This window comes from Carex rostrata, chromosome 6, assembly GCF_964058835.1.
Source record: "Carex rostrata chromosome 6, lpCarRost1.2, whole genome shotgun sequence".
In the NCBI taxonomy this organism is placed as follows: Eukaryota; Viridiplantae; Streptophyta; class Magnoliopsida; order Poales; family Cyperaceae; genus Carex; species Carex rostrata.
Genome location: NC_135923.1, coordinates 12,767,990 through 12,793,187, shown reverse-complemented (window position 1 = coordinate 12,793,187; position 25,198 = coordinate 12,767,990). Strand labels below are relative to the sequence as shown.

At 36.6% G+C, this 25,198-nt stretch overlaps 3 protein-coding genes across 6 annotated transcripts; 2 read left to right on the top strand and 1 right to left on the bottom strand.

The window, feature by feature from the left end:
* Window positions 1-3,931: 3,931 nt before the first annotated feature.
* ALY4 (ALWAYS EARLY 4) lies at window positions 3,932-9,139 on the top strand. 2 transcript variants are annotated; one of them, XM_078304392.1, is made up of 7 exons: window positions 3,932-4,316; window positions 4,671-4,925; window positions 6,029-6,178; window positions 6,291-6,359; window positions 6,554-6,738; window positions 8,464-8,523; window positions 8,756-9,139. In XM_078304392.1, exons 2-7 carry the CDS (start codon window positions 4,734-4,736, stop codon window positions 8,970-8,972), a joined length of 873 nt encoding a protein of 290 aa, XP_078160518.1. In that variant the 5' UTR covers window positions 3,932-4,316; window positions 4,671-4,733; the 3' UTR covers window positions 8,973-9,139. The 2 variants fall into 2 exon arrangements, with proteins under 2 accessions (XP_078160518.1, XP_078160519.1); XM_078304393.1 differs by having other exon boundaries at window positions 3,940-4,316; window positions 8,765-9,139.
* A 199-nt stretch (window positions 9,140-9,338) lies between these two features.
* On the bottom strand, window positions 9,339-18,677 carry EMB2656 (ARM repeat superfamily protein). 2 transcript variants are annotated; one of them, XM_078304388.1, is made up of 12 exons: window positions 18,197-18,677; window positions 17,932-18,129; window positions 17,456-17,601; window positions 16,384-16,649; window positions 15,144-15,232; window positions 14,771-14,918; window positions 13,851-14,290; window positions 12,881-13,383; window positions 11,975-12,035; window positions 11,620-11,853; window positions 10,594-10,852; window positions 9,339-9,957 (listed from the first exon to the last, which is right to left on the bottom strand). In XM_078304388.1, exons 1-12 carry the CDS (start codon window positions 18,644-18,646, stop codon window positions 9,599-9,601), a joined length of 3,153 nt encoding a protein of 1,050 aa, XP_078160514.1. In that variant the 5' UTR covers window positions 18,647-18,677; the 3' UTR covers window positions 9,339-9,598. The 2 variants fall into 2 exon arrangements, with proteins under 2 accessions (XP_078160514.1, XP_078160515.1); XM_078304389.1 differs by having other exon boundaries at window positions 15,144-15,229.
* Window positions 18,678-20,523: 1,846 nt separating this feature from the next.
* Window positions 20,524-23,725, top strand: LOC144555821 (uncharacterized). 2 transcript variants are annotated; one of them, XM_078304252.1, is made up of 5 exons: window positions 20,524-20,992; window positions 21,174-21,340; window positions 21,897-22,196; window positions 22,877-23,140; window positions 23,227-23,725. In XM_078304252.1, the coding sequence occupies exons 1-5, from the start codon at window positions 20,650-20,652 to the stop codon at window positions 23,596-23,598; spliced, it is 1,446 nt and encodes a 481-aa protein (XP_078160378.1). In that variant the 5' UTR covers window positions 20,524-20,649; the 3' UTR covers window positions 23,599-23,725. The 2 variants fall into 2 exon arrangements, with proteins under 2 accessions (XP_078160378.1, XP_078160380.1); XM_078304254.1 differs by having other exon boundaries at window positions 20,822-20,992; window positions 21,164-21,340.
* Window positions 23,726-25,198: the final 1,473 nt, after the last annotated feature.

The window sequence follows — 25,198 nt, the reverse complement described above, 5'->3', positions numbered from 1 at the left end:
TGCTGTTTGAAGGGCACATGAAAGCTTGTCATCAGGTCCGTTCTTCCCAATAGCTTCATGAATGTATAAAACTGGTACATATTTAAACTTTATTTATGTTTTTTGCAGTGTCCAGATTCAAATTTCATGTGTTTGCTCGACTTATATCCTCTTTGCTTATAAGTATAATTCTTAAAATTTTAATGCACTAAAAAATCAGAAATATATTTGTTGATCGATAATAACTTATGATGATGAAGTTGCAAGAGCCTGATGTCTTGTTCAATTAAATTGTGAAGCGCGCAGGGATATATAAGTCTGCATTTCTTTTTGGCTTACAGAACTGACTCCATCATCTTCGTGCCTTTGACATTTCTTATATTGAATCCATTATTTGGAGGTACATTATTTCCTTTTTCCTTTGTATTCCAATTTTCTTTATTTTTTGTTCATATTTTCAGAAATATATATATATATATATATATATATATAGGAGATGGAATTGTCAAAACCCGATAACATTCTTCTTGATGCAAACTTCTGTACAAAATTGCAGAATTCTTATTAATACTTGTTCACAAGTATTGGTCTTGGTGTTAGGCATGTCTTAGAACCTGAAACAATTCACATGTATTGATATAGAATTTTCAATGCTTTGTTTATGTTGTTTGCTTGCCAGTACATATTGGTTTACATGTTTTACTTGTTCACAGGTACTGTTCCTGACACATTCTGCACAAATGAAAAAAAAAATGTGCTGGGGGACGCCCTCAGGGATTATTAGAGTTGTAAATTTCATGTTTGGGGATGCGCTTGGGGATTAGTTCAAATTTAGAGTTGTAAATTTTTGCTCGGGGACGAATTCAGGGATTCGTTTTTGTTTTAAAAAATGAAAATTTAACTCATTTACAATGAAAGTTAAACACTTGAATGCAGTTGATTAAACGCTTTCCTTTATATGTTTAAATTATACGATTGTTTTGCTGCATTTGGTTGTGCTTTTGTTAAATTTTTTTAACATAACGTTTTTCTCTTCATGCAGCGAAATTCTATACAATAAATAAAGATTGGTACTGTTATTGCGCTGTATGAAGTAAAAAACCTGATATTTTTGTCGTCAATATTCTAGAAGGTTGAAGAACGCAGGCAGATACTTTGTTAGAGGTACAATTGATAATTTCCTATATGAAATTAATCGAATCCGACATCTATATTCAATTTCATATTTTAATATATATACTTCTTTTCTCAGATTGAAGAAACTTCGGAAGTCCAAAACCAATAGTTGGAGTTTTAATAAATAGTTACCTGATTCTGTCTAGATTATAGAAGAAGTTTGACTGGAATCGGAATTTTAAATAGGATATTCCTACATTACCTATTACAATATTGAACTCTCTCTCATTCAAGTGAAATTGTGAATGTAAAAATCATTCCTGCACTATTCAAATTTGCCAAATGTTATTACATAAATGGAGTAGAACTAGGGTGCTCTTAAGCTCACCAAAGTGTTTGGTGAGCTTGACTCTAAAACCCATCAAATCAATTTCAAATGACGAATCCGAACCGTTAGAACCCGCCTACTTTACGTGTGATGCGTCTACATTGTGAAATTTTTAAACATTCAAATTAGTTTAGTATAAAGTCAATTGGTCAAAATTAGAAGGTTAATAAATTAATTTTAGTGCATTCATTTTTTGAATGTTTTTTGACTGCTTGACTTTATACTAAATTAATTCGAATGTTTAAAAATTTCACATGTAGACACATCACACGTAAGGTAGGCGGGTTTCAACGGTTCGGATTCGTCATTAGAAATTGATTTGATGAGTTTTAGAGTCAAGCTCACCAAACACTTTGGTGAGCTTAAGAGCACCCTAGTTCTACTCACATAAATGTATCATGACAATTATGCTATATTTAATATTAAGGACTTGCCATATCAAATCCATACTGAGGAGGAGATCAACATGCTTGAGCACAACAGTGGAGATCTTGATAGCTATGACAGAGGTGGAGGAATGCAGGAAAGATTTTTTAGAAATTATTCAGAAGTTTTTTGGGGCTGACCACCTTAACCTTTTAAGTCCAACGTCTAGAAAAGACTTGACTGATGAGGATTAATTCGGTGGATTGAGATTTATTGGATGATTAAGATTGTGCTTACATTTCTTATTTTTGTTGGGTTGTTTTTGGAAAAACTGATGTATGTGCAGATTATTTTTGTGTAGCTTAATCTTGCTTTATGACTTGTTGTTTTGTAAGTGAATTAATGCAACACCAGTTAACCTGAATATGATCAAATTTATTACAATAGAAATTGGTGGATTAATCCTCTACTTTTCAAAATTATGCTATATATTAATATTCCATGAATATATTACGTTAAACTAATTTAACCAAAATTATCCTTCCAAGGCTCCATGCAGTGTTACTGTTGGAATAAATTCAGATAATAATTCGGTCAGTGTCAAAATAAAAATAAGTTAAAAAAAATAGAATTATGCTATCCAAGATTCCGAATCTTGAAACGTTGTTCTTAAATGTATTGCACATGCAAATCGAATTATGAAACTAAACTGGATATTTTAGTAAAAACACCGTCTATATGCTCTATGGTCTCAAGTCTCAACCTATTGTGGTGGTTAGAAACTTAGAATAAAGTCGTTGTTAGTTCTTTTATACATCAAGCTGATTTACTTGTTCTTAAAAAAACAAATAATCTTTACTATTTTTTTTTTTTTTTTTAGATCTTTCTTGATCACGTTGGGAGGTATATCCATCGGACTATCGGAGCATTCACAGTGATGGTGAAGGAAAATAAAAAATTAGAATCGGATTGTAAAGCGGATGTTCCGATGCGTTGTGAGACGAATAGCTTGTTTAATAAATTATCATCAATGTTAGTTAAATGTTAAATCATTTTAATAAAAAAAATGTAGTTAAATCAAGAACGCTTGGCTGGATTAATAATCAATTGAATATAGAATCTTCTTCATTATTTTTCCTTTTTGAGTAATAGTCTTTAGGTATGCATCACACTCCTACGCAGCTTTTAAAATTAATGTTATAATTCAGTCATGCTGAAATCTAATCACGAGATCTTAATTGGGGGGACTATACCGCTATAATTGGTCCTTAAGGCTCGGTAGCAAATCTTTCACATTTAAGCAGAGTAAGATTAAATAAAATATCATTGGTATCTCATTTTAAAGAAAATAAACGAATAGGTTGTAAAAAACTATATATACTGGTATTAAAATCAAATGCAAACTAAATAATCCCTTTTTCTGTTATAAATGGAATATTAACACAAAAAACACACAATTAGAGAGAGATATCTTTGACAGTTTCTGTGCCGGAATTTTTATTTTTATCATCTTAAAAAAAAAAACTAAATAGTCATTTTTTTTCTGGAAATTCCAATTTTATCAGGATAGTAGATTCCTCAATTTTTTTTTGTTCTGTAATCAACTCATTTAGGGTGAAAAATAGGGATTATATATTCAATCTACGATCTCAGCTAAAAAGATCACGATTCCGGTAAAAATGGAATTTCAAGAGAAAAAAATAAGGTTATTGTTTTTTCTTAAAATGCTAAAAATAAAAATTTCGGACCTATGTGAAGTTTTAAAAAGAAAAAGAAAAAAAAAAGAGAGAATAAAATTAAGATGACAGCCCCTCTGTTGAGGTTTTCATTTTTTTTTTTTTTTTTAAAAACAGAGAGAAAACAAAGCGCATATGAGGTTTGGATTTCTTTTCAATATGTAACCGACAATGTCGAGAGACTTCTCAAAGCCTATATAGAAATTTTACTAAGCCTTGTTAGGCCCAGCAGACCTAATCTAAGACAAGATTGGAGCGACCCCGGTGTAGTAATATTGGTCCCACGAAGCAATCAGTGTGGGGCCTTTTTGTCAGACGCTCCTTTTGTTCCAGTGAATATTGTGAGTGGGAGATACTTTTGTAATTTATTCCATCCTCGTCAAGGTCGTCTCCTCTAGCCTCTCTCGACCTCTCCCACTTTTTCCACTACATCAAAATCCATGGGTGGAACTGTTTTTGCTTTGAACCCCAGTAAAGTCGATTTGAATCGTGATTTTCCTTGAGGCGAGCTATGGTTATGCGCTTGTGAACTATTATCCCACTCTGGCTCTTTTTGTGCATACCTGTAACCCTAGAAATCCCACCCTCGGTCTTGGAAGAACTTCTTTCCCTCGGTTCTTCGTTCTATCCTGAGATTTTTGCTCGGATCTCGTTCAATTGAAGCTTTTCGACGATTTATATCTTGAGATTTTGTCTCGATTGCTGGTCAAACTCACCCTCCCTCTCCTTAGGTAATTATCTGATATGAAATTGGATGAGCCTCTGATGATTTCTTTTGTCATTTTCTCTGAAAATAATCCGTTCCTACTGTAACTAGTTTCCATGCACATGGTGAAAATGTATTGCTACTGTAGCTTTAGTATGTCCCATATTTATGCTTCATTTAGGTCTTTGTAGAAGCTTCTCCACTTCTGTTTAGGTCTTTTGATTGAATTCAATATTTTAATGACTGGTGCATGTCATGCTTCATTTTGCAATCTTTGGTTCACTTATTTGTTAATATTTCATCTCCTTGATTTTTTTTCTGCATTGCGACCAAGCCTTGGCAAGAAAGCACTAACCTTCTTTTTTTCTTCTGAATGCAGAGTTCCTGTTTTTTTGAATAGATCCATACTAGGCTGTTAAATTTCACAAGTAAAGAATATAAAATGGCATTGGGTAATGTAATGAGGGGCAGAAGGGAAGCAGGAAGAGGTTCTAGAGGACGAGGCATGCGTGGCCAAGGCCGTGGTATGGCCCGTGGACTTGGAGTAGGAACATATCGTGGACCTGGAGCAGCACTGCCTCCTAGAAGACATCTTGGAGTTGATACCCGACCTTCTTCGTTAAAAATTGCCAAGGCAAGCGCAGAAAAATTCCTATTTTGAGTATTTAAGGGAAACAATGGTAAAAATATGAGCACAATAAAGAGATCTTCTAAGAATCATGGATTTAAGGTTGGGGTACCTAGAAAGAGACAGTTTTAAAATCCAACTCTAATGGTTGGTTTGCGCTGTTTTGAAATGCTACTGTTTGAGGACCAATGCATAGATCTCTACAGAGGTTTCATAATAGAGTTCGGAAATGCTGCATGCTCTAGTTAATGCCTTATGTATAAAGCTGTTTTAATGGGAGATCATTTTGTTGGGCTATGGTTTTGTTGTGCATCGTGGCAAGATGTTTACAGTGCTTCAAGACTGTAAAATAGTGGATTGGGATTGTGAAGATTGTGGTAAAAGTGTATCAGTCCATTCATATATAAGGGTGGCAAAGCATGGTTATTGTATGATTTCAGATTCTCTCTCCTAGTTGCCTGTACAAGTCATATTTAATACCTCTTTCCAGGATTATTTGCTCTACTTTGCCTCATAAACCTTATTACGTATCCAAATACCAATTGTAGGTAGAGCTACTAAACCTGATTTTAGATGAAAACTCCAGCTGATAGATATATTTTATACTCTGTACAAATTCGTGATCTGGATTCTGGACCCTACTGAACCATAACCTAACGGAACGATTTGGGCTGAGTCTAACCTAACCAAGAGAAAGTAAATTTTTACAATAACATAAAAAACGAAACCTAACCAGATTTGATCTGAACCCAAACAGCCCAAAACCTGAGACAAATAATCCTGAGTTGGTCAGAGTATCACTTGACTAAAATCCAGATTTTCATGTTTCGCATAGTAACCTCAAAAAGCCTACGCTTGAAGTGAAGTTACCGAAATTCCACGAAGGCCTCTTACCAAAGTAATCTGTACCTGAAAAGCCTTTTAAGACTGCCCAAGACAACATCAACCGAAACTGTTTTTGCCAGCTTACTTGCCATCTATAACTATATGGACAACAGAGAAACTTACTAAAACCTTACATTTTACAAGCCTGTGCTCTTGCTAGATGACTTGAAAACCGATGTTAATGAGTAATTACTTACAACTGGGCATTTTGGCATATCATTCAGTCTTTCCAGAGAACCAGTAACATGGCATGGAGGCATGATATATTTGATGTTAATATGGTGGAGGCGAGCGGCCACCCAGGAGCTGAAGATGGAGGTGCAAAACTATACATTTCCAACCTGGATTCCAGGGTCTCTAATGGTGATATAAAGGTAGTTTGAGCTCCATGGAGTGATGCTACAATTTGAAAATTTCAAAGTTGGTCTGTATGAGAGTTCTACTTTGAGCTGATTAAAATGGGTTTCCATATCTCTGCTTTATTAGGAGCTGTTCTCTGAGATTGGTGAACTGAAGCGTTACGGAGTTCATTATGATAATCACGGCCGTCCCAATGTGAGTTGCTTATATTATAATATCTTTGTTGTTATTGTTTTTAATATGGGAGAGTGGCTTCACTGCCATAAGATCACAAAACCATTGCTAAATAGTAATTTACAAAAAGTAATGTATGTGAAAAGGTATTGCGGATTTGAAATTATTTTGCGTACTTACCTTTTTTTCTCATTTTCACGTGACACCATATCCAGGGTTCGGCAGAAGTGGTCTTTGTTCGAAGGAGTGATGCAGTGGCCGCATTTAAGAAGTATAACAATGTCCAGCTTGATGGTAAGCCAATGAAGATTGAGCTGATTGGGTCTGGTCTGCCGACAATGCCCCACTTCAATGTTTATGCCAATGCTGATGGGAGAGGGAAGAGAACTGTCGTTATGATGTACATCTTTCTTTGTCTCTGTCTCTGTTGCTCGATATGTATCTCTGTCATTCTGGAACTTTATTCCGTGGGGCATATTGTGTAAATATCATGTCCTGTGAGAGGGCATGAGAAAGATCAACCATGCCCATTTATAATCAACATCCTTCCTTGCTCTTTACCACATGAACAAGTCAGGTGCAAGGGTAATTCTGGAATGCTTTTGAGGAAAAATGGAGGGTTACGGGAATGCTTTCTAAAATTGAAAATTCATACATATATGATTGGGATTCCTATAAAGTGTATAAAAATAGGACCTTTTGGGGTTTGTAGGGTTAGGTATGGAAGAGTTGTTTATTATTAAGTCAGTTTTATTTGTTATTTGATTGTGTGAAGTCTACTTGCGGGGGGCGGAACCAGGATTTGAGTTTGGGTGGGCTATGTAAAGTTGGGGAGTGCTAATACATATAAAAGAAACAAATTAGTAAGAGAACTAGTTGATTAACTCTCCCCAAATTCCATTTCTTGTACTGTATCTAGGTACTTGATAATAAAATTTTGAAAAGTTGGGGTGGCTTAGCACCGCCCACCTAAGCCTATGTTCCGCCCCTGTCTACTTGACTCTAGAGAAGAAATTAGGCAAGATTTGAGTCCAAAGTAGGTTAGAATTTGTTCTGAATTAATATTCTTGGATTATATTTGGGGCCAATTCACTGCAGAAAATTGTTAATTAGATAACTGATTAGGCAATGAAATAAGAGTTGGGCGGGACTCTTAAGACCACAGAGCCCTCTATTGATCCTACCCCCAAATCCCGCTTTTCTATCTATAGAGATCCTATTCTTCCTGACCAATGCATGAATTAACTCTTAACAGAATCTGAGTTACCATTTTAAATTCAAGGGTTCATTGCTCACATGCACATCAAAACTTCTAAAATTTCTAATTTCTACATCAAAACATTGAAGTATCCTTTTTCTAACTAACCCTTATTTTTAATAGTAATTTACCGGATAGTCCTCAAAGAATAAATAAAATTTCATTTTTGTCCTTAAAATTTTAAAGTTCCTGCTTTGGTCGGTAGATTTTTCAATTATATACCAAATCAGTCCCAATGCTGCAATGCATTAAAAGATGGAAGGATGATGTGGTTCTGTACTTGAGTGATGCTAAATATCAATGTCCAAAGCTACTATTGGTCTGTTCCTGATGGGTGCATGATGACATATATGTCTGTCATCTTTATTAACAATGTGGGTGCTTACTTTGAGAGATGCCATACTGTATATCTGTCATCTTTATTAACAATGTGGGTGCTTACTTTGAGAGATGCCATACTGTATATCCAAGATTTTGATCCACTTTAACATCTATATCATCAAACCAGCATGCTGATGCCGTGATACCGTGGATTTACATTCATATTTTAAACAAATGTCGGTTGTAGGATCAATTTGATACAAATTGAAAGCTTTGGGATCAAAAGGGGAAAGAAAAATATTTTTAAGGAAAGAAAATTTGGTGGATCACATTGAAATAATACAAGAATTCTTTTGATTTCATTGATTGGTGAATTGTGTTATAATATCGTAATCACGTCTTACCTTAAGACATTGTGATTTGATTTATTGCTTTGGATGACATGTTCAGTTTACTGCTCCCTCCTGCAAAGCAACTCTAGGACCTGATCTATTCATCTTTCTACCCTTTAATTTTCACTAGCTGATGTGATAATTTTTCTCACAGGCCTAAAACTAGTCGACGTGGTACTGGTCCATCTAATGGTACATCTAATCGTGTTGCAAGGTAATCCTACATTCTTACTGTAACCCAAACATAATCCATGAATGATCTTATATTGCTATTAGTTCTCTACTGTATGGTATATACCAGTTATTGGAAAGCTGTAGCCTTTTCTTTCAAGTAATGAAAGCTACAGTTGGTTCTTGGTTGATAGCCTCTAAGATGATCACATTAACATACAGTGATCCTATGAGCATTATATTTGATTAGCTTTCTGGTGTCTAAATCTTTATAGTGGAAATAGGCGAGGCCGCGGTGGTTTACCAACACGCATGAATGGTAATGGTATTGGCCGTGGCCGAGGCCGCGGCAGTGGCCGTAGTGGCAGCAGCCGTAGTGGCAGCAGCCGTGGTCGAGGTGGCCGTGGATTCTGGAGGCGGGTGGATAAGTCAGCTGCAGAGTTAGATAAGGAGCTTGACAAGTACCATGCTTCAGCAATGGATGCTTCTTAATATGTTGTGTGGATGTTTGCCAAGTCTCTTCTTTAGCTTTTTCCTTGGTTTATTTTTCACCAGTTTGTAAGGTTTAGTATCCAACTCTGGTTTCTGTTTATTTTTTCTTTTGACTTGGGTGCATGTAATCTTAAGCAGTTCGACTTTGCAGATAAATAATTTTTTTTAAGCTTTTTGTTAGTTTCTATGTGGAATTTACCTATTTCACCGAAGTAACTGTCGAAATGGTTTTCATTCATGGAGGCTGCCGACATTCATTGGAAAGTTGGCGAACAAGCGATTTTAAAATGTGAATGTTTCAGGCAAATGTTGCGGTCGATGTAAGTATGTTTTTAAAGCAATAACAATTATTACACCTCGATCTAAGCTCAGAGAACAATTCAACAAATTTTGGAAACAAATGTGTTTAAACTTTAAAGCAATAACAGATTCAACGAACCGATAGATAGAAATATGAACTCTTCTTTCCAGGGGTGCGTAACCAGGCTCAGCAGACGCTAAGTCGCCAGAAAACAACAAATAAAAATTAAACGTATAACAGGTGCATCCAGAGATTTTCTTAAATACCACGCAGTGTCATCATGAATAACAATGTTGCTAATATTTAAATTTTTCTCTGATTCACTTCAAGAATCTTCGTCTGTCAGACCTGATTGTTTGTCTAAATCATCATCAGAATCCAAAGACTGGAAAGCAGTACTCTTGGCTGCCATCTTGGCCAATGCTGCTGTCTTGCTGGCTCTCTGAGAACGCATTGATGCCAGGCTGGGACTCACTAGGCCATGAGTTGAGGATTGGACATCCAAATAACTATTGCTACCATCAGCACAACCATCATCATCCATGTCGCTGTTTCCATCATTGCTGTTTTGCGGTCTGCGCCTCATCCTTGCCCTGGAAGGAGGGACTTTTGCTGATGGTGGCACTGGTGTAGGTGGCACCACATTGATATCCCACTGGATGCCTCCTTGAATGCCTAGTTTTTCTGAGACAAACAGAAAAAAAGTTGAATAAAGGTATCTGAGAACGACTGAACATGTTAAATTTTTTATTCGGGAAAAAAGGAGACTACTATCGTAAATGCTCCTGCATAACGATTAGAACTCGCATGATGGTTGTTTAGATGGATCAAGTAGATGAAGATCAAAGGTTAATTTAATCGGGAAAAAAAGGAGACTCTACTATCGTAAATGCTCCTGCATAATGATTAGAACTTGCATGATGGTTGTTTAGATGGATCAAGTAGATGAAGATCAAAGGTTAATGATCACTGCTTGAAGTAGATCCAATTGTTCTTGACGCTAAGATCAGGAGCCCTGTTGGTGCACCTCCCAACAATGTGAAGTTACCACCAATACTCACGTTTATTTATTTACTTTTTTTTTTCCAGAAAAATCAAACTTCCAAGCCAACTCCTTATTTCTTGTTCATGCTATAATTTTACAAGGATAGAACATAGAGCCAAAGGATTAACAGAAATAGCTCGTCTAAATCAAATCTTTGACAAGAGAAAGAAAAATAAAAAAGACACTAAAGCTAAATATGACTTACCCTTATGGGGCTAGGTAGCAAATGTAACTTAAAAGGTTTTGCATTAGCCAGGAATTAATAGATTGCATACCTAATAGAGCAATAACTTCTTCATCTGGCAAATCCTCACTGGGGCACTCGTCTAGTGTCTTCAGCACTGTTCCAATTTTGGTTAGATCTTTAACAAGATCCTTGTTCGTATAAACTTGACAGATGAGTACGTTTAGCATCCCTCTCAGAAATTTGATTGCCTTCTGTTCAGAAGCCCTAAATCGTAGCATGCTGAGTATTTTGCATAACACTGAGATGTATGCTTTCGCAGCAGATGTTTTCTCTCGACAACATGCCACCTTCAATTCATATTTGTAACTTTTTACTTATAAGAATTTTCGGAATAATCCAGCAAATATTCAGATTAATTCTTTGGCACAATATATGGGAGCAGTACCACTAAATAGGTTTTAATATTGCCATACATCAAATATATGTCCACCTAAAATACACCGGTTTATGGTCTGCTTAGATCAAATTAACCACACAAAATGGAATCAAATAGATTAAACAAAATTTACCAAAATAACCTTCATAACAATTGCTAAAATTTAACTCAAGTGATCGATCTGCCCACGTTTTGCATGGGATCACTACTGAGTCATGCAATTAACTTCTGTATTAGTTGCATTTTTCTCTCTGAGGAAAAAAAAAAGAGAGAGAAAAGGGAAAAATAAAGGAGGAATTGTATGCATGGCACTTAAAAACCAGGAATATCATGTAGAAGCCTGCAACAAGAGGTATCTCTATACCCCTCTAAAGCACAAGAAACTATCACATATACCTGTTCCTCTTATAATATTTTCAAGCTGCCTTATTACACCTCTTCTCCCTCATTTGCAGATAAATATGAGGAAGGAGACAACTCTGGTTTAGTTTTGTTATTTGACATGGGAGGTGGGTTATATACGATATATTTCATGTTGTAGAGAGCAAACATGGCATTGTAAATTTCCAGGAGTATAAATGATTATTTCATTTTTAAGGAAGTACTATATCAACATCTTACATGATGTCTGCATGTACAAAATTTTCCAAAGAAATAAACAGAACCATTGAAAGATACCTCAACAGCAATACGAACGGCAAGACCTTCCTCCCCGCAACTAAAACAATCTTCTGAATGTTCTTCATTATCTTTTGAAAAGAGAGGAGTTTGCATCATTTGTAGCATGAAACGAGCTGCCAAGGCCGCCCTTTTTCTCAATTTAGACACGACTATGGAGCTTCCTCCAATATTGCCAAACATTCCAGGCCATATCCTCCTCATAACTGGAAGGAATGCACAGGAGACACACCTCTGTTGAAAAGAAAAAGGCAAGAAGGACCAGCAAATGAACTTTGGAGCTTCTGAGATTTTGGATTAAAGAAATAAAAACATTTTAAGAATCTTGAAAGCATTTAGGAGCTATGTTACTTGCCTTGTTGTCATGTGAGAGTGCAGGGAAATGCTCGAAGAAGATGGATAAACACTGTCTCAATCTATATAAGCATAAAAAAGAAATGAGAATTTTCCTTTAAAGTTCTTTAATACAAACAATCCCAATGCGTAGTCCAGTGCACACCAAAAAAGATAAATAAATACTAAGTCGGTTTTATTCATGAGTAGGGTTAAAATGCACCATTGGTTTTGTGCCCCAACCATACTCCACATCTTTATCTTTGTCTCAAAGTTCAAATAGTCGATCCGAACTGCTCAACATGATCTCGATACTAAAATGTGCTTAGATACCAAATTTAATATTTTTTGGAAATTATTTTACTACTTTTTTTAGATAGGTACAAAATCACTTCTTCTGGACCATAAAAAAACAGTGATTTTGTACCTATCTAAAAAAATAGTAAAAGTTTTCCAAAAAAATATAAAATTTGGTATCTAAGTACATTTTAATATGGATATCACGTTGAGCGGTTCAGATCGACGGTTTGAAATTCAAAAATAAAAATAGAGATGTGGGGTATGTTTGGAGTACAAAACCAATGGTGCATTTTAACCCTACTCTTTATTCATATGCCCTAGGACCCACACATACAAATTGCAAAACAGCAACTTTAACAAATTGTCTAAAGTAAAATTCAGAAACAATAAGAATACCACGCGTATGGAGGGATTTCCAGAAATTCATTCATACACAAACATCAATCACAAATAAATAAATAAAATTTTAAAGAGACCATATCATTACAATCTGATAAACACCTTTCTTTTGGTCAACATTTTAGCAATTAACACCATGGATTCAAAAGTGAAAATACAATAAAGGTAACACGCCCTTGCATGCTGTACAAATCATGAAATCCAGAAAAGTAGTGATCAAGAAACAAACCTCTGGAATTCTCCACTTTGCTCGGAGAAGTACAGTGTGATGAGCTTCGATAAGATCACAGTACGCAGATCCACGGAAATGCTTGGGTAATTCCCACTCAAAAGAAGAAATTTTGCAAATCCCTCTCCAAGCTCAGCAATGATACTTTCCTCAGCACCGTCTTCAAACTCTAATTCCGATTCATCTTTATCAAACCCCGAATACAACAGATCAAGCACATCAATACATGCATCTTCTCCACAGTCAGATGTATGTACTGGGCTGATAGAAATTTTTGTAATGTCTGGGTTAAGGCCGACGGCTTTGTTTAGCTCATGAGGCCCATGCCATACAACAAGATCGAGAAGTGCCTTAGATGCCATGACACTGACTGGAGGAGAGCCCTTTATGAACGATTGATACAGTTGCCTCACCAACTCTGTACTTGGTCTCCTTTCCAACATACCGAAGAGACCAAGATATCGCACCGCAGATCTCTGTACATCCAAGGCAGTTTGTTTTGCCTGAATACACATAAAAATTAGACCACAGAGTACCAGAACTCAGAATTTATTCATCAAATGCAAACTTTTAATTATAGGTCGGTTGACCTCACCTAAACTGACAAAACCCTTGGCAGTCTTATGAGTTAGATAGTTGAGAATGACAAGATTTCTTGACTAGGTTCATCAAGTCAGTCTGGGTCAACCAGATTGCACTAGATTATAATTTTTGGCTAATAGGATGCTTAATGACTTTAGGAAAAGAGCAAAATTAATGAATTGGAAACAGTACGAACATAACATTTTGGCCCTGCCAAAATCCACAGTAAGAAATGACATTTTCACTGCCAAAATCCAAAGTAACTTTTTTTTAATTTTAATCTTCAGACAGGTTCAAATTAATTCTTAAATACTCCATGACAACCTTGAACCCCCCCCCCCCCCCGTTCCCCCGCTGATGCCACGTATACTACTACTTGAGCACTTACTGCTGGAAGCAACAATGAATTAAGCAGCTCAGTAGCTCCAATAGCTTTTCCCCGCAATAACCGTAATCCATCAATATTCTCAAGGAGAAACCCAACAAGAGAGAGGCAATGCATCCATTCGGTGAAATTGGCTGTTCTCTCTCTGCAGGGGTGGGCCTGTTCCTCGACAATGCCAGTTAACACCTCCTCAAACTCCCCAGTTGATGCATGCACCTTCTTTGCCAGCTCTGACATGGCCCGAGCCCATTCTTTGTCACCTCCCAAGCTAAGCCCATCACCTACTGAAATCTCAATTCCAAATTCATCTGTCTCGCACTCAGGAGGCAGGAGTAACAGCTCGCGAAGAAATGCTGATGCAGTCTTGCGGTTGGTGCTGTCTGAGAAGTCAAGCATTGTACCAAGCAGTAGTAGCTGGCGAGAGACGAAACGATAATTTGGTCCTGAAGGAGAGAAACAGATGCAAGGCAATATATTAGGATAAGATAGTGCTTCACATTGCCTTCATCTGAGTATTGATTTCAAATAAAATTCCTTGCCCATTTTGTATAAAACTAGAGCATATAGAAAACAAACAAACAAACAAAACTAAAAAACAAATAATTTATTTCTGGCTAGTGCTTAACTGTAGGGGCCTATTCCAGCCAATATAAGACCATTGATTACCAGTATAAGATCTGACCACAGCCTATCTACATGGGAATGAAATCCTAAAAGAGCCTGTAATCTTGACCAAATACAGACATCAATTTAACTGAGTTATAACAAGCTAAGAGATTCCACTTTCCCATTGTGGGTAAAATTTATAGTTTGATTCTTTTCAACAAAAGCCAACACCTCTCATTTACCTCTCATTAAACGTGTTTTTTTTAACGGTTATTTTACATGATGACTAAATTTATTATGGACAGCATTGTTCTTACCAGCAGAAAGATGGGCTTTGACCAAAGCAACATAATCAGAAATAGAACCAGGAAGTACTCTCTCAAGCAGGTCATTTTTATCCGATGCTTCTGATGCATATACTGCAGCTTCTGTACCAGTAGTTGTGGCAGCATCAGTGCCTTTAGCCTGCATAGAATGTTCTTTATATAATAGTAAAATAACAGGCTGAAAGAATGATTATAGTTCAAGAAGCTCGTGTAGCATGTACAAGAACTGGATACATAGTAAAAATATATCATATCTATATATATAGAGTTGGGCTATATAATCAATAAGGACAATATGAGTTAGGCTATTTTTGGTAGAAACAACAGTGAAAAAATCATGAAACTAAATGAAAATTGTTATTACTTGAGCTTCAGCATGCAGATGCTTGCACACAACTTTCCAGTAGAGAGCAGCTTCTGGGGTGATTAATCGAATGGTAGGGGTGCATTCTTCTGCATTTTGGACTAGAAAAGTTAAAGAAGGAAAATACAAGGTCCCAATGAACACTGTCAACATAAATCAATACCCGAAGAATCCAGAAGATGCACAAATTTAGAAAAACATAACTTGCAGTAATGGATAAAGTTAGACAAGCCAAGTTTCTAAAACCAGCATAATTTAGGGTATATTAAGACTTTTTGTTGGCCTGTTTTGCAGAAGTTCTAACAATACAGAGTTTTATTCCGTGACTCTTTAGAATCTATAAATCACCTTTGTACAATGCTCTTATGCACAACAGATGTCAAATGATTAGCGTCAGATAATAATGCTTGATACATTTCAATACATTCCAATAAATGTTGGTTGCAATACATCAAATTTTGAGATTATTTTTCAAGCTATAATGGCGGCCATATGGTTAGAGAAATAAATTGTATTTTGAGCATTCTCCACCTGAAAGCAGTAAATCGTTGGCTGCAATTGTAATATAATAATTAGGTACTTGCTTAGGAGGAGAATCTTGGATGCAGGCTATACATCAATTTATACCATATAAAAGCATGGCAGAGCAACTAGCGGGAAAAGGTAAGATACCACTTTGGCACTGATAGAAGAAGAGATGGCCAGAGAAGTAATTGAGGCTTTGGCTTGAAAAGCAGTATTTTGTAAACTTCAAAGGCTCCTTATGTAAAAAAGCTAAATTTCTGAGGGCTTGTGGGCTATGGAGGATGTTTCTATGGTCAATGATGCTTCCTACTTACAAATAACAGAGACTGTCACTAAGCCCTCTTGCTGTTCCATACTGGGTGCGTTTTACATATTGTGATTGGTTTGGTTTTGTTTGAGAAACTTGCTTAGGTACAGAGAGCAACTCTTATTTAAAAAAAAAATAGCATAATTGTGGGGAAAATAGAAACAAGTACAAAATATCAACATATCCATGAATTTCACTAGCGTGCAAGCTCAAGAGCTTTGTTTCAGGAATACCATATACGATCAGTAAATCCATCTTCATATTTAATATGTCTATGAACCAGACACTGAAAAAAATCACCAATTGTTCCAAAAATCATAATCCCTTCCATGTAACTAAAAGTAACTCAACATGTTTTTTTAAGAACCTAAAAATTGTTCATTTAGAAAGATGTGAATTTTTGTTTACCTTCAGATTGATTTTCAGACGAAATGTACTCCCTGATACTCTGGCCTTCCTGTATGTGCACAACACCATCATTTAAAAAGGCCTCCATGACAGCCTCTCCAACTGACTCATATGTCTCCACATCGAAATATTTTAACAATGCGACTGGATCACCTCCACAACACTTCATAAGCCACTCCTCCTTCAGCATTCTCAGGCACTCCTTCACCACTGGAGGAGATCTATCCTTAAGTCCCCTATTGAGGAGCGTGGTTCGATGCTTGATGCTGAGAAAAAATAAGACCACAATTTTATTAATACAACCATCTGAAAAACTTTGATTGGTGCTGGTTGATCAATTTACATATGTTTAAAAATATTTTCTTCCTCCGTTGCTTAATAAAGAACATCTGAAAGTTAGGTTGATGATAACACACTCAGGCATGGACAGTTAGGATACAATATCCAAAAGCCTATTATCATCACTAATGCTCCAATAAGCTACATATCTGATTGCTGCAGAGTTGTCCCCAATAATTTCAATTAATATCAAATAAATGTTCATGACATTCATGCTCTTTCTTATGGTGCTAAGAAATCAGATTCTTGCTTAGTGAGAGCAATAACATAATGTACAATGATCTGCTCATAGCTCCCTCACCCTCACTCCATGCTATTGATGCAGATGACCTATTGGATTATGAGAAAATATTTATAAGATAGGCACCGTCCTGTTTTAAGACCATATTAGTAAACTGCAGTTTTGGATATAATAACAGTGTACGAGCTAAGACCACAATTCTTTGTGGCAGCAGTGAAGCCACATTTAGTGGATGGGGGGGTGTAATTGGGTCAATTGAAGAATTGGTTTTGTACAGGTCAAAACATTTCTGAAACTATTATATCGTTTGAAAATGTTTAATTGTTTTGATGTTGCCTACTCTGCAGAGAGTTTCCCCTATCACCGCTTGATGTTTGTTGCCAAAATGAATTTCAAATTTAACAGCAAATGGCCATTCTAAAACAAACAAATATGAACACGCATGGAGGCATGCATATGAACAAATAGTTTGCTGTATTAAAAAGGAATTACCTAAGAGCTTGGAGGGGAAATTTGCTTGCTAAGACACAATGAGCAGCCCTGCGTACCAACCCACTAACATCAAGTGTGGCCTCAACAATAACCTCCAGTGTGGCACTTGAAGGGGGCAGAGACAATATGATTGTTTTTCGCACATCCTTTCACATTTCAAAATTAAAAAATAAGCAAGAAATGAAGGTGCTCTGCTGATATCTAAAACAGAAGCAAGAATTACAGCAGTAGTTTGTCATGAGCCATGTGACCATACATGCACCCATTGGTATATACCACAAATTCTAACAGTAGGATCCAGATTATGTCCATGTTTCTTATTTCTCTTTCACAGAACCACTTATCCTAACATCAGGCAATGGAATCTATTTATAAACAGGTACTGTGGATAGCAACTATGGTAAGCACTGCTAATTAATACTAAGCATTTATAATGTTCAATGGAAAATAAGTAGATGTGTTTAGTAGAAATTTACTGGATTTTGTTCCGTGGGAAGAGCTTCTAGGAAGAGATCAACAATATCACTCTCATCATCAGCAAATCGTGACAGAGCTCTCACAGCAAAGGCTCGGATACCTGGGATTTTATCTCCTATCCGCACTGTCATGCCTTCAATTACCTCATCCCACGCTTCATCACTGACCTCAGCATCGTCCGGCAATCGCATGATAATCTGCAAACATTACTGATATTAACATTTTGAGTTCAGTGGAAATTTGGTGATAACAGTGCAGATTTACCTCAGAGATGATCTGGCAAGACCGGAACCTAGTTGTCCGGTGGGCGGAGCAAGCACCTGAGAGAAGAAGCCTAAGGAACTGTTCAAGGAAAGGGTTTTCAGGATCAATCGCGCCACCAATTTTTCCACAGACAAGGGAGACAAAGGAAGCCACGAAACGGACGGAACGCTCGGCGCATATTGTTCGCCGGGCAAAGTCGAAGAGAGGCGCTAGGGCTCCGACAAAGGACCGGAAAAAGAGGTCAGGAGGGGAGGAGTGGTGGAGAGAGGCGAGTTCTTTGAGCTTGCGATTGTGCAAGGCTTGGGATTGGCGCGACTCGTCGAGTATTCGGTGGATCTTGCCGGAGAGGCGACGCTCCGCCTCGCTCTCAGTCGCATCTGCCATTTCTCGTTTTGAAATACTCTTGGAAGGAGAATGGGGAGTTCTGAGTTCGACGGGCGGGAAATTCATTATTAGAAAGATGAAAAGGCCTTTTAGTTTACGGACCGTCGAAATACAAAATGGCTGTAGATGAGCCGTTTGATGTTGGGCTTGGGCTTTTCATCAGTTGTACGACGTAAACGGGTGCTAACTGGCCTTCTCTTGTTTTCGTCAATTTCGTGTGTATAATTCCATGATATTAAAATGGAAAGGGTTCAAAAATCTCATATGCCTCTCGTTATATTTCACATTCCTTATTTTCGTTTTTAAATTTATTAAATAATACTTCATATATTTTATTGTATTTTACATTCTTCGTTTTTTATTTTTAAAATATAATATTAATAATTAACCTTTGTCTAAAAATTATAATAAATGACAATATGGCAATTTGTAAATAGTTCGATGAATAATAAAAAAACTCAATTTTAAGAAAATAAATATATCACATCCTTCACAACTTCACACTAATTTAAATTTCATCTTTTCTATTTTGATTTTCTCTCTCTCCCGGGAAAGATTTTCTGCTTTTCAATCTTATTTTATTTCCTGTTAAATTTCTTTTTTAAGTAACCGAGCATTCCAATATTCTAATAACTTTTTTTTGGTGACCACGTCTTCCAAAATGGTTATGGCGCACTACTATTATTTTTTTATTTTTTTTTTGTTGACAAAAGTGACTTAACATTACCGATTTCATTATCAGGACAAAACCTACAAAGTTAAAGTATTGATACCAAGCTGACAGTTTTTACCATAGATCTACGTACATACAATCCAACATTACACAAACAAATGAATAACCATCACATTTCCTACTAATATATATTACAAAACTACTTGACATCAAAACAACCTTCAAAACGCACTACTGTTATTTTCTATTTTACTTTTCAACTTTTCATATTTCAAAAGCTTTTCAAACTTCAATGATTATTTTTGTTTTTCTCACACAGTCAAGGATGCCATTATTTTCTTCACATGTCAAGGTTGGAGAGTTGAAAAACCAGAGCGTTTTTTTTAAGGGACGTGCGATTCTTGCATTCAACATCTTTAAATTTTTTGTTTCATACATAGAAAATAATTTTTTTCGGCTAAATTTCATGATATATTTTTTTTAAATCTTGGAATGACTTAGTCACACCTGCGGAGGCTTAATTCCCACTCATGCATATTTAAAGGTGTGTTTGGATGAAAACTTGAGTCAGCGAGAATAATGAGCTAACTCAAATTTGAGATAGTGATCTAACTCAACTTTTAGTTGAGTTAGTAGAATAACATGTTAATTCACAAAAGACAAACAAATAATAGTCTCTTTTCGCTAATCCAAACACATCCAAACGTAAAATTGTAGTTCGGAATAATAGCTAACCCGAGTTAGCATTATTCTTTGCTTCATCCAAACACACTCTTTAATTTATCACTTTAAAAAATTAAGACTGTATATTGAGAAATTTGAGGTGTTTAATATCTAGATGATAAATTTTACAAATTGCTTTACTTTCCGAAATTTTCAAACAAAATGCCTTCATCTAAAATAATTAATAAAATAATCTTGTGGGTCTTGGACCAATCAACTAAAATATTACTTGTAAAATTCTGAAACAGCAAACCAACTAGAGGGATATATATGCTTTAATTAGAGGGCCCACACAAGGATAAAATGGGAAAAATTAAATTTTAGTAATGAGTAGTTAACTCTATGGGTAAAAAAGAAAGAATTTGAAGAGTTGAGGGACAAATTAGATATATTGAAGAGTTAAGGAGTAAATAAGAAATTAAGAAACTCTTGAAGGGTACGTGAGAAATTAACCCTAAAATATAAGGAACACATTTCACAAATCGCCGCAGATGATCCTAAGATTTAATTTTTTCCTTTGTTACCGTCCATTTCTCGCAAGAAAGGAGAGACGTCCTAAGATCACCGTCTCTTATCCCAGGTACCGTATTCATTGAAAATTTCTTAGCCTTGTCCACAGTTCGGCCGCAACTCTGCTTCTCCCTCCTCCCATACTGATCTCCTTCAAAGCGCAATGCTCACCTCATCGACCTCCAAGCCTTTTCTCTCCGCCGCCTCCCTCCGTCTCCTCAGCCCAACCCATCGCCGCTCTCTAACCTGCTCAGCCAACCGCATAGTCTCACACCCACCCGACCTCTTACGGTGGATTTGTCGTGAAGGCGGCACAGTGCACCCGAACCTCACCATTGGGGATCACTCTGACTTTGGCCTTGGCGTCGTCTCCACTGACGAAATCCCAGCCGGATCTGAGCTCATCAACCTCCCCAGCCACCTCCCGCTACGGTGGAACCACCCAGTGGGCCACACCTCTGACGGGGCTGATGCTGTGCTCACTCAACTGGCAGAACAAGTACCCGGTATTGAAACTTCTCACATTTGCCCTTAATTTGCAAACTCAATTAGTCACGGCACTGCCAGTGAAAATATGTGATGTGAAGACAGAAGATTGATCTTCACTGGTTAAGCCCATACCAGCTTCTAATATTCATTGTTAAACTTTAGTAAATTAAAATTAGACCCATGGTTAGTATGTGACAGAGGAACTGTGGTCTATGAGGCTGGGCTTGAGACTGCTTCAGGAAAGAGCTAAAGACGACTCCTTCTGGTGGCCATACATGAGCAATTTGCCGGAGACATTTAGCATTCCCATCTTCTTCTCTGGCGAGGACATTAAGAGCCTGCAATATAGTCCTCTTCTCCACCAGGTTAATTTGCTTAATCAGTGATTGAGCTAATAACAACATCACCTACTGCAAAATACTACCTAATCTTTTCCTTTTGCAAAACTGACATCACCTATAAAGAAATTTATATTTTGTTGGTGAAATGACTTAAATGTATGTTCATAATCCATTCGCGTTTGGATCATAGAGGAATAGTGCTAATCCAGGTTCACAAGCTATTCCGAACTCTATTCTGTGTTTAGATGGGTTTTCGGCAACTCTTGGGTTAGTGGCTATTCCGCTATTCCAATGAGAAGTTGGGTTAGCAGCTGTTCCGAACTCTTGGGTTAGCTGCTAACTTCGCTAACCCCACTCCCAATCCACTATTTTGAAATACTATTGTAGCTTTTAGTTCACAATTCAACTGGTGATCCTTTGCATCGTGAAAGCCAAAATACCCATCTGGGCCAGTTAAAAGACAGGATGACTTTTCCATCTGTTTATTTGTATGAAAGCAGCACACAGGAAACCCTTGATAAATCTTGGTTTTTTGACTTGTTCCTTGATAAATTTCTCATGCAAATTTTGTTTGTTCCAGATCAATAAAAGATGCCGTTTTCTTATTGAATTCGAGAAACAAGTCAAAGCTGCTCTTGAGGACATATCTCCCAAGGACCACCCTTTCGGTTGTCAAGATGTAACTTCAGGTTCACTCGGGTGGGCAATGTCTGCAGTTTCTTCAAGAGCTTTCCGCTTGCATGGCAAAACTCTTCCTGATGGAAAGCATAATGAGGTGCCAATGCTTCTCCCCCTTATAGACATGTGCAACCATAGCTTCACACCTAATGCGTCTATTGTACAAGAGAGAGATGCAACTAGCCCAAACATGTCAGTCAAGGTATGTATTCTCCTCAAGGTCTCTAATCTCAACTCATGCCATGTAGATAGAGCAAGAATAAGCAGGCTGCTCTTTCTTTTAAGTCCAACCTCATTCCTTAATTGCTGTGTTGGCAAGGGAAAAAAATATGAAATGCCCCAACACTCACTGACAGAAGCACAACCCCCCTCCCCCCCCCCCCCCCCCCCCCACACACACACACACACACACACACAAAAGATTTGACCGTGCAGGTCCCTTTTGCAGTGACAATGGGTGAAATAGGGAGGCAGTGCATGGGGCACTGTATCACTGTCTGTTTGAATTGGTAAACTTTGAAAGAAATTGCAGAAAAGTTGGCTCTTTTCATTTTTTTTTATTGACGTTTGAAGTTGTGTCAAGATTTACAATTTACTTTGCACTTTGTATTACACATTGATGGAAAATGTTCTAATGAAATGCAAAAATGACCCTTACAGAAAATATTGCTTTTAAGTAAATAGGGCACTAGATGTATAAATCTGATATAGTCTACCGTGCAATAGTTTTGTCATGTACGTATCGTTAGACAAGTAATAGTTTTACTTTCCCAATATAAGGAATAATTTAATTATGTCTATGCTAATACAGCATTCATAACAATTTAGATGTTCCAATATTTGAACAAATTTACATATCTTCATACTCCATGGCTGAAACAGGTTGTGGCAAAGAAAGAAATCGAGCAAAACACACCTGTCACACTTAACTACGGTTGCTTGAGCAATGACCTGTTCATGCTTGATTATGGGTTTGTGGTCCCATCAAATCCTTATGACCAGGTTGAACTGAGATATGATGACAGTCTTCTTGATGCCACCAGCATGGCGGCTGGAGTTTCTTCCCCAAGCTTCTCCTCTCCTGCCATCTGGCAGCAAGAGATCTTATCCAAACTTAATCTTCTTGGAAATAATGCACTTCTCAAGGTTTGAAATTACCAATATCCACCTTCTAGCATTGTCTCATTTAGTTAGAGTTGCATCCTTCTAAAAATATCTTAACTTTGTTTCAGGTTACTCTTGGCGGGCCTGAGTTGGTAGATGGCCGCCTATTAGCAGCATTAAGAGTACTAATCTCATCTGACCTGGAGTCAGTGCAGAAGCACAATTTGGATACTCTAATGGTGCTGGGAGATGGAGAACCTCCTCTAGGCGCTACAGTTGAATTAGCTGCACTCAGAACTGTAATTGCATTGTGTGTTATATCACTCGAGCACTTCCCAACAAAGATAATGCAGGATGAGTCAATGCTCAAAACAGTTGTTTCTCCGGCAACACAGCTGGCCGTACAGTTTCGGATGCAGAAGAAACTGTTGCTTGTGGATGTTATAAGAAAGCTCTCTCAGAAGGTTAAGATGCTTTCTAAGGATAAATCCACTGCATAGAATTGAGTTTCTTAGAGATGCTTTTGTAGGTCATGCATAATCAAGTTTGTTACTTTATACTGTTTTTCTTTTCTGCCTTGAATTTCTTGGGGTTTTTAAGTTTGTTCTATTCATTATGTTCCGTCAATTTGTACTTGTGTTTAATTGATTCGGTGCAGTATCTATTGCTATTCACGAATCCGTATCCCCTCGGGTACCTCAAGAATGGGAAAAAGAACGGTCATAATTTAATCCCAGCTGGGTCAAAAAAAATACGGTGCCTATTGTAGATACTAGTATCATACCCGTGCGTTGCAACGGGGATATATTATAAGAAACAAATATATCAATGAAAATAATAATTATCTAAAAATTAAAACACATGTTAATAGAAAATTTATATGATTATGTATTTTTAATTAACTTTAATTGTGATCTCTGATAACAATTTGATGATGTGATAATTTTTTATTTTTAAGTACCAATGATATCAAATAATATCTCTATTCGAATCTAATATCAAATATCACACAACAATTCAATATCAACATATAATATGATATCAAAAACATAAATAAAAAGTGTTATCGTGTGTATGTATAGGATACACACACACACACACACATATTATAAGAAAAATATATATTCACACACACGTTCCAATTTATATTCTTCTTTGTTTCCAATTTAGAACACACACACACACATTGATATATTCTATATCAGAAATATATTCTAAATTGCCCACACCAATATGTATAGAAACAAAGAAAGAGAAATAAGGAAATAAAAAAAATGATTTCCATTGTGATTCGTATAGGAACGAAGAAGTAAGGAAACAATAAATAAGAAAATGGAAGGTAGAGTCTTCTCAATTGAAGAGGAGAAATATAGAAACAAACAAAAAAAATAAGGTAACAGATAAATATATCGCTAAATTTCAGAATTTATTCAATTTTAATTGTAACATATCGTGTGGCAGCATATGTGGTGGGTATGTTTTTAACTAAATTTAGACTTCTATACACAAAACAGATGCATTTAATCAAAAGAAGACAAAATATGTAATTGGAGAGCTGAGATCAAATCCGAAGTTTCATCTCTCAATCGTAGCCGTTGGCGGATCGGACACCCAACGTGCTTAATAATAGAATAGAGATATGGGTCTGTTGGTGCCAGATTTGTGCCAGAGTTAAGGAACGGTTCAGATTTCCCAATTGTATCTCAGATAACTTGAGGGGATACGGATTCGTTATTCATCACGTAAATAAGTAGTATCTTGCTTTTCGTGTCTGAACTGTCCGATACTATTCAGGTGTCACGACCTAGTTCCAATGCATCCAATGCGCAACTAAATATGGATTGCTGTTTTAGCATCCATGTAGCTTATCCATAATTATTATGTATGTTTTTGTTATTTAAATATGCCCTTGTATTATTTCATTATCAATTAAGGAATCCAGCAGAAATTTCTCAATTCTAATTGCTATTGTTTTCAAAGTAGAGTAACTTAGAAGTAGAAATAGATCAGTGCTATTTATTTTATAAATTTTTAGACACGGACCTCGAACTTCTATCATCTTTTTCACCCATCAAAAACCTTTCAAACCTCTCCAAAACA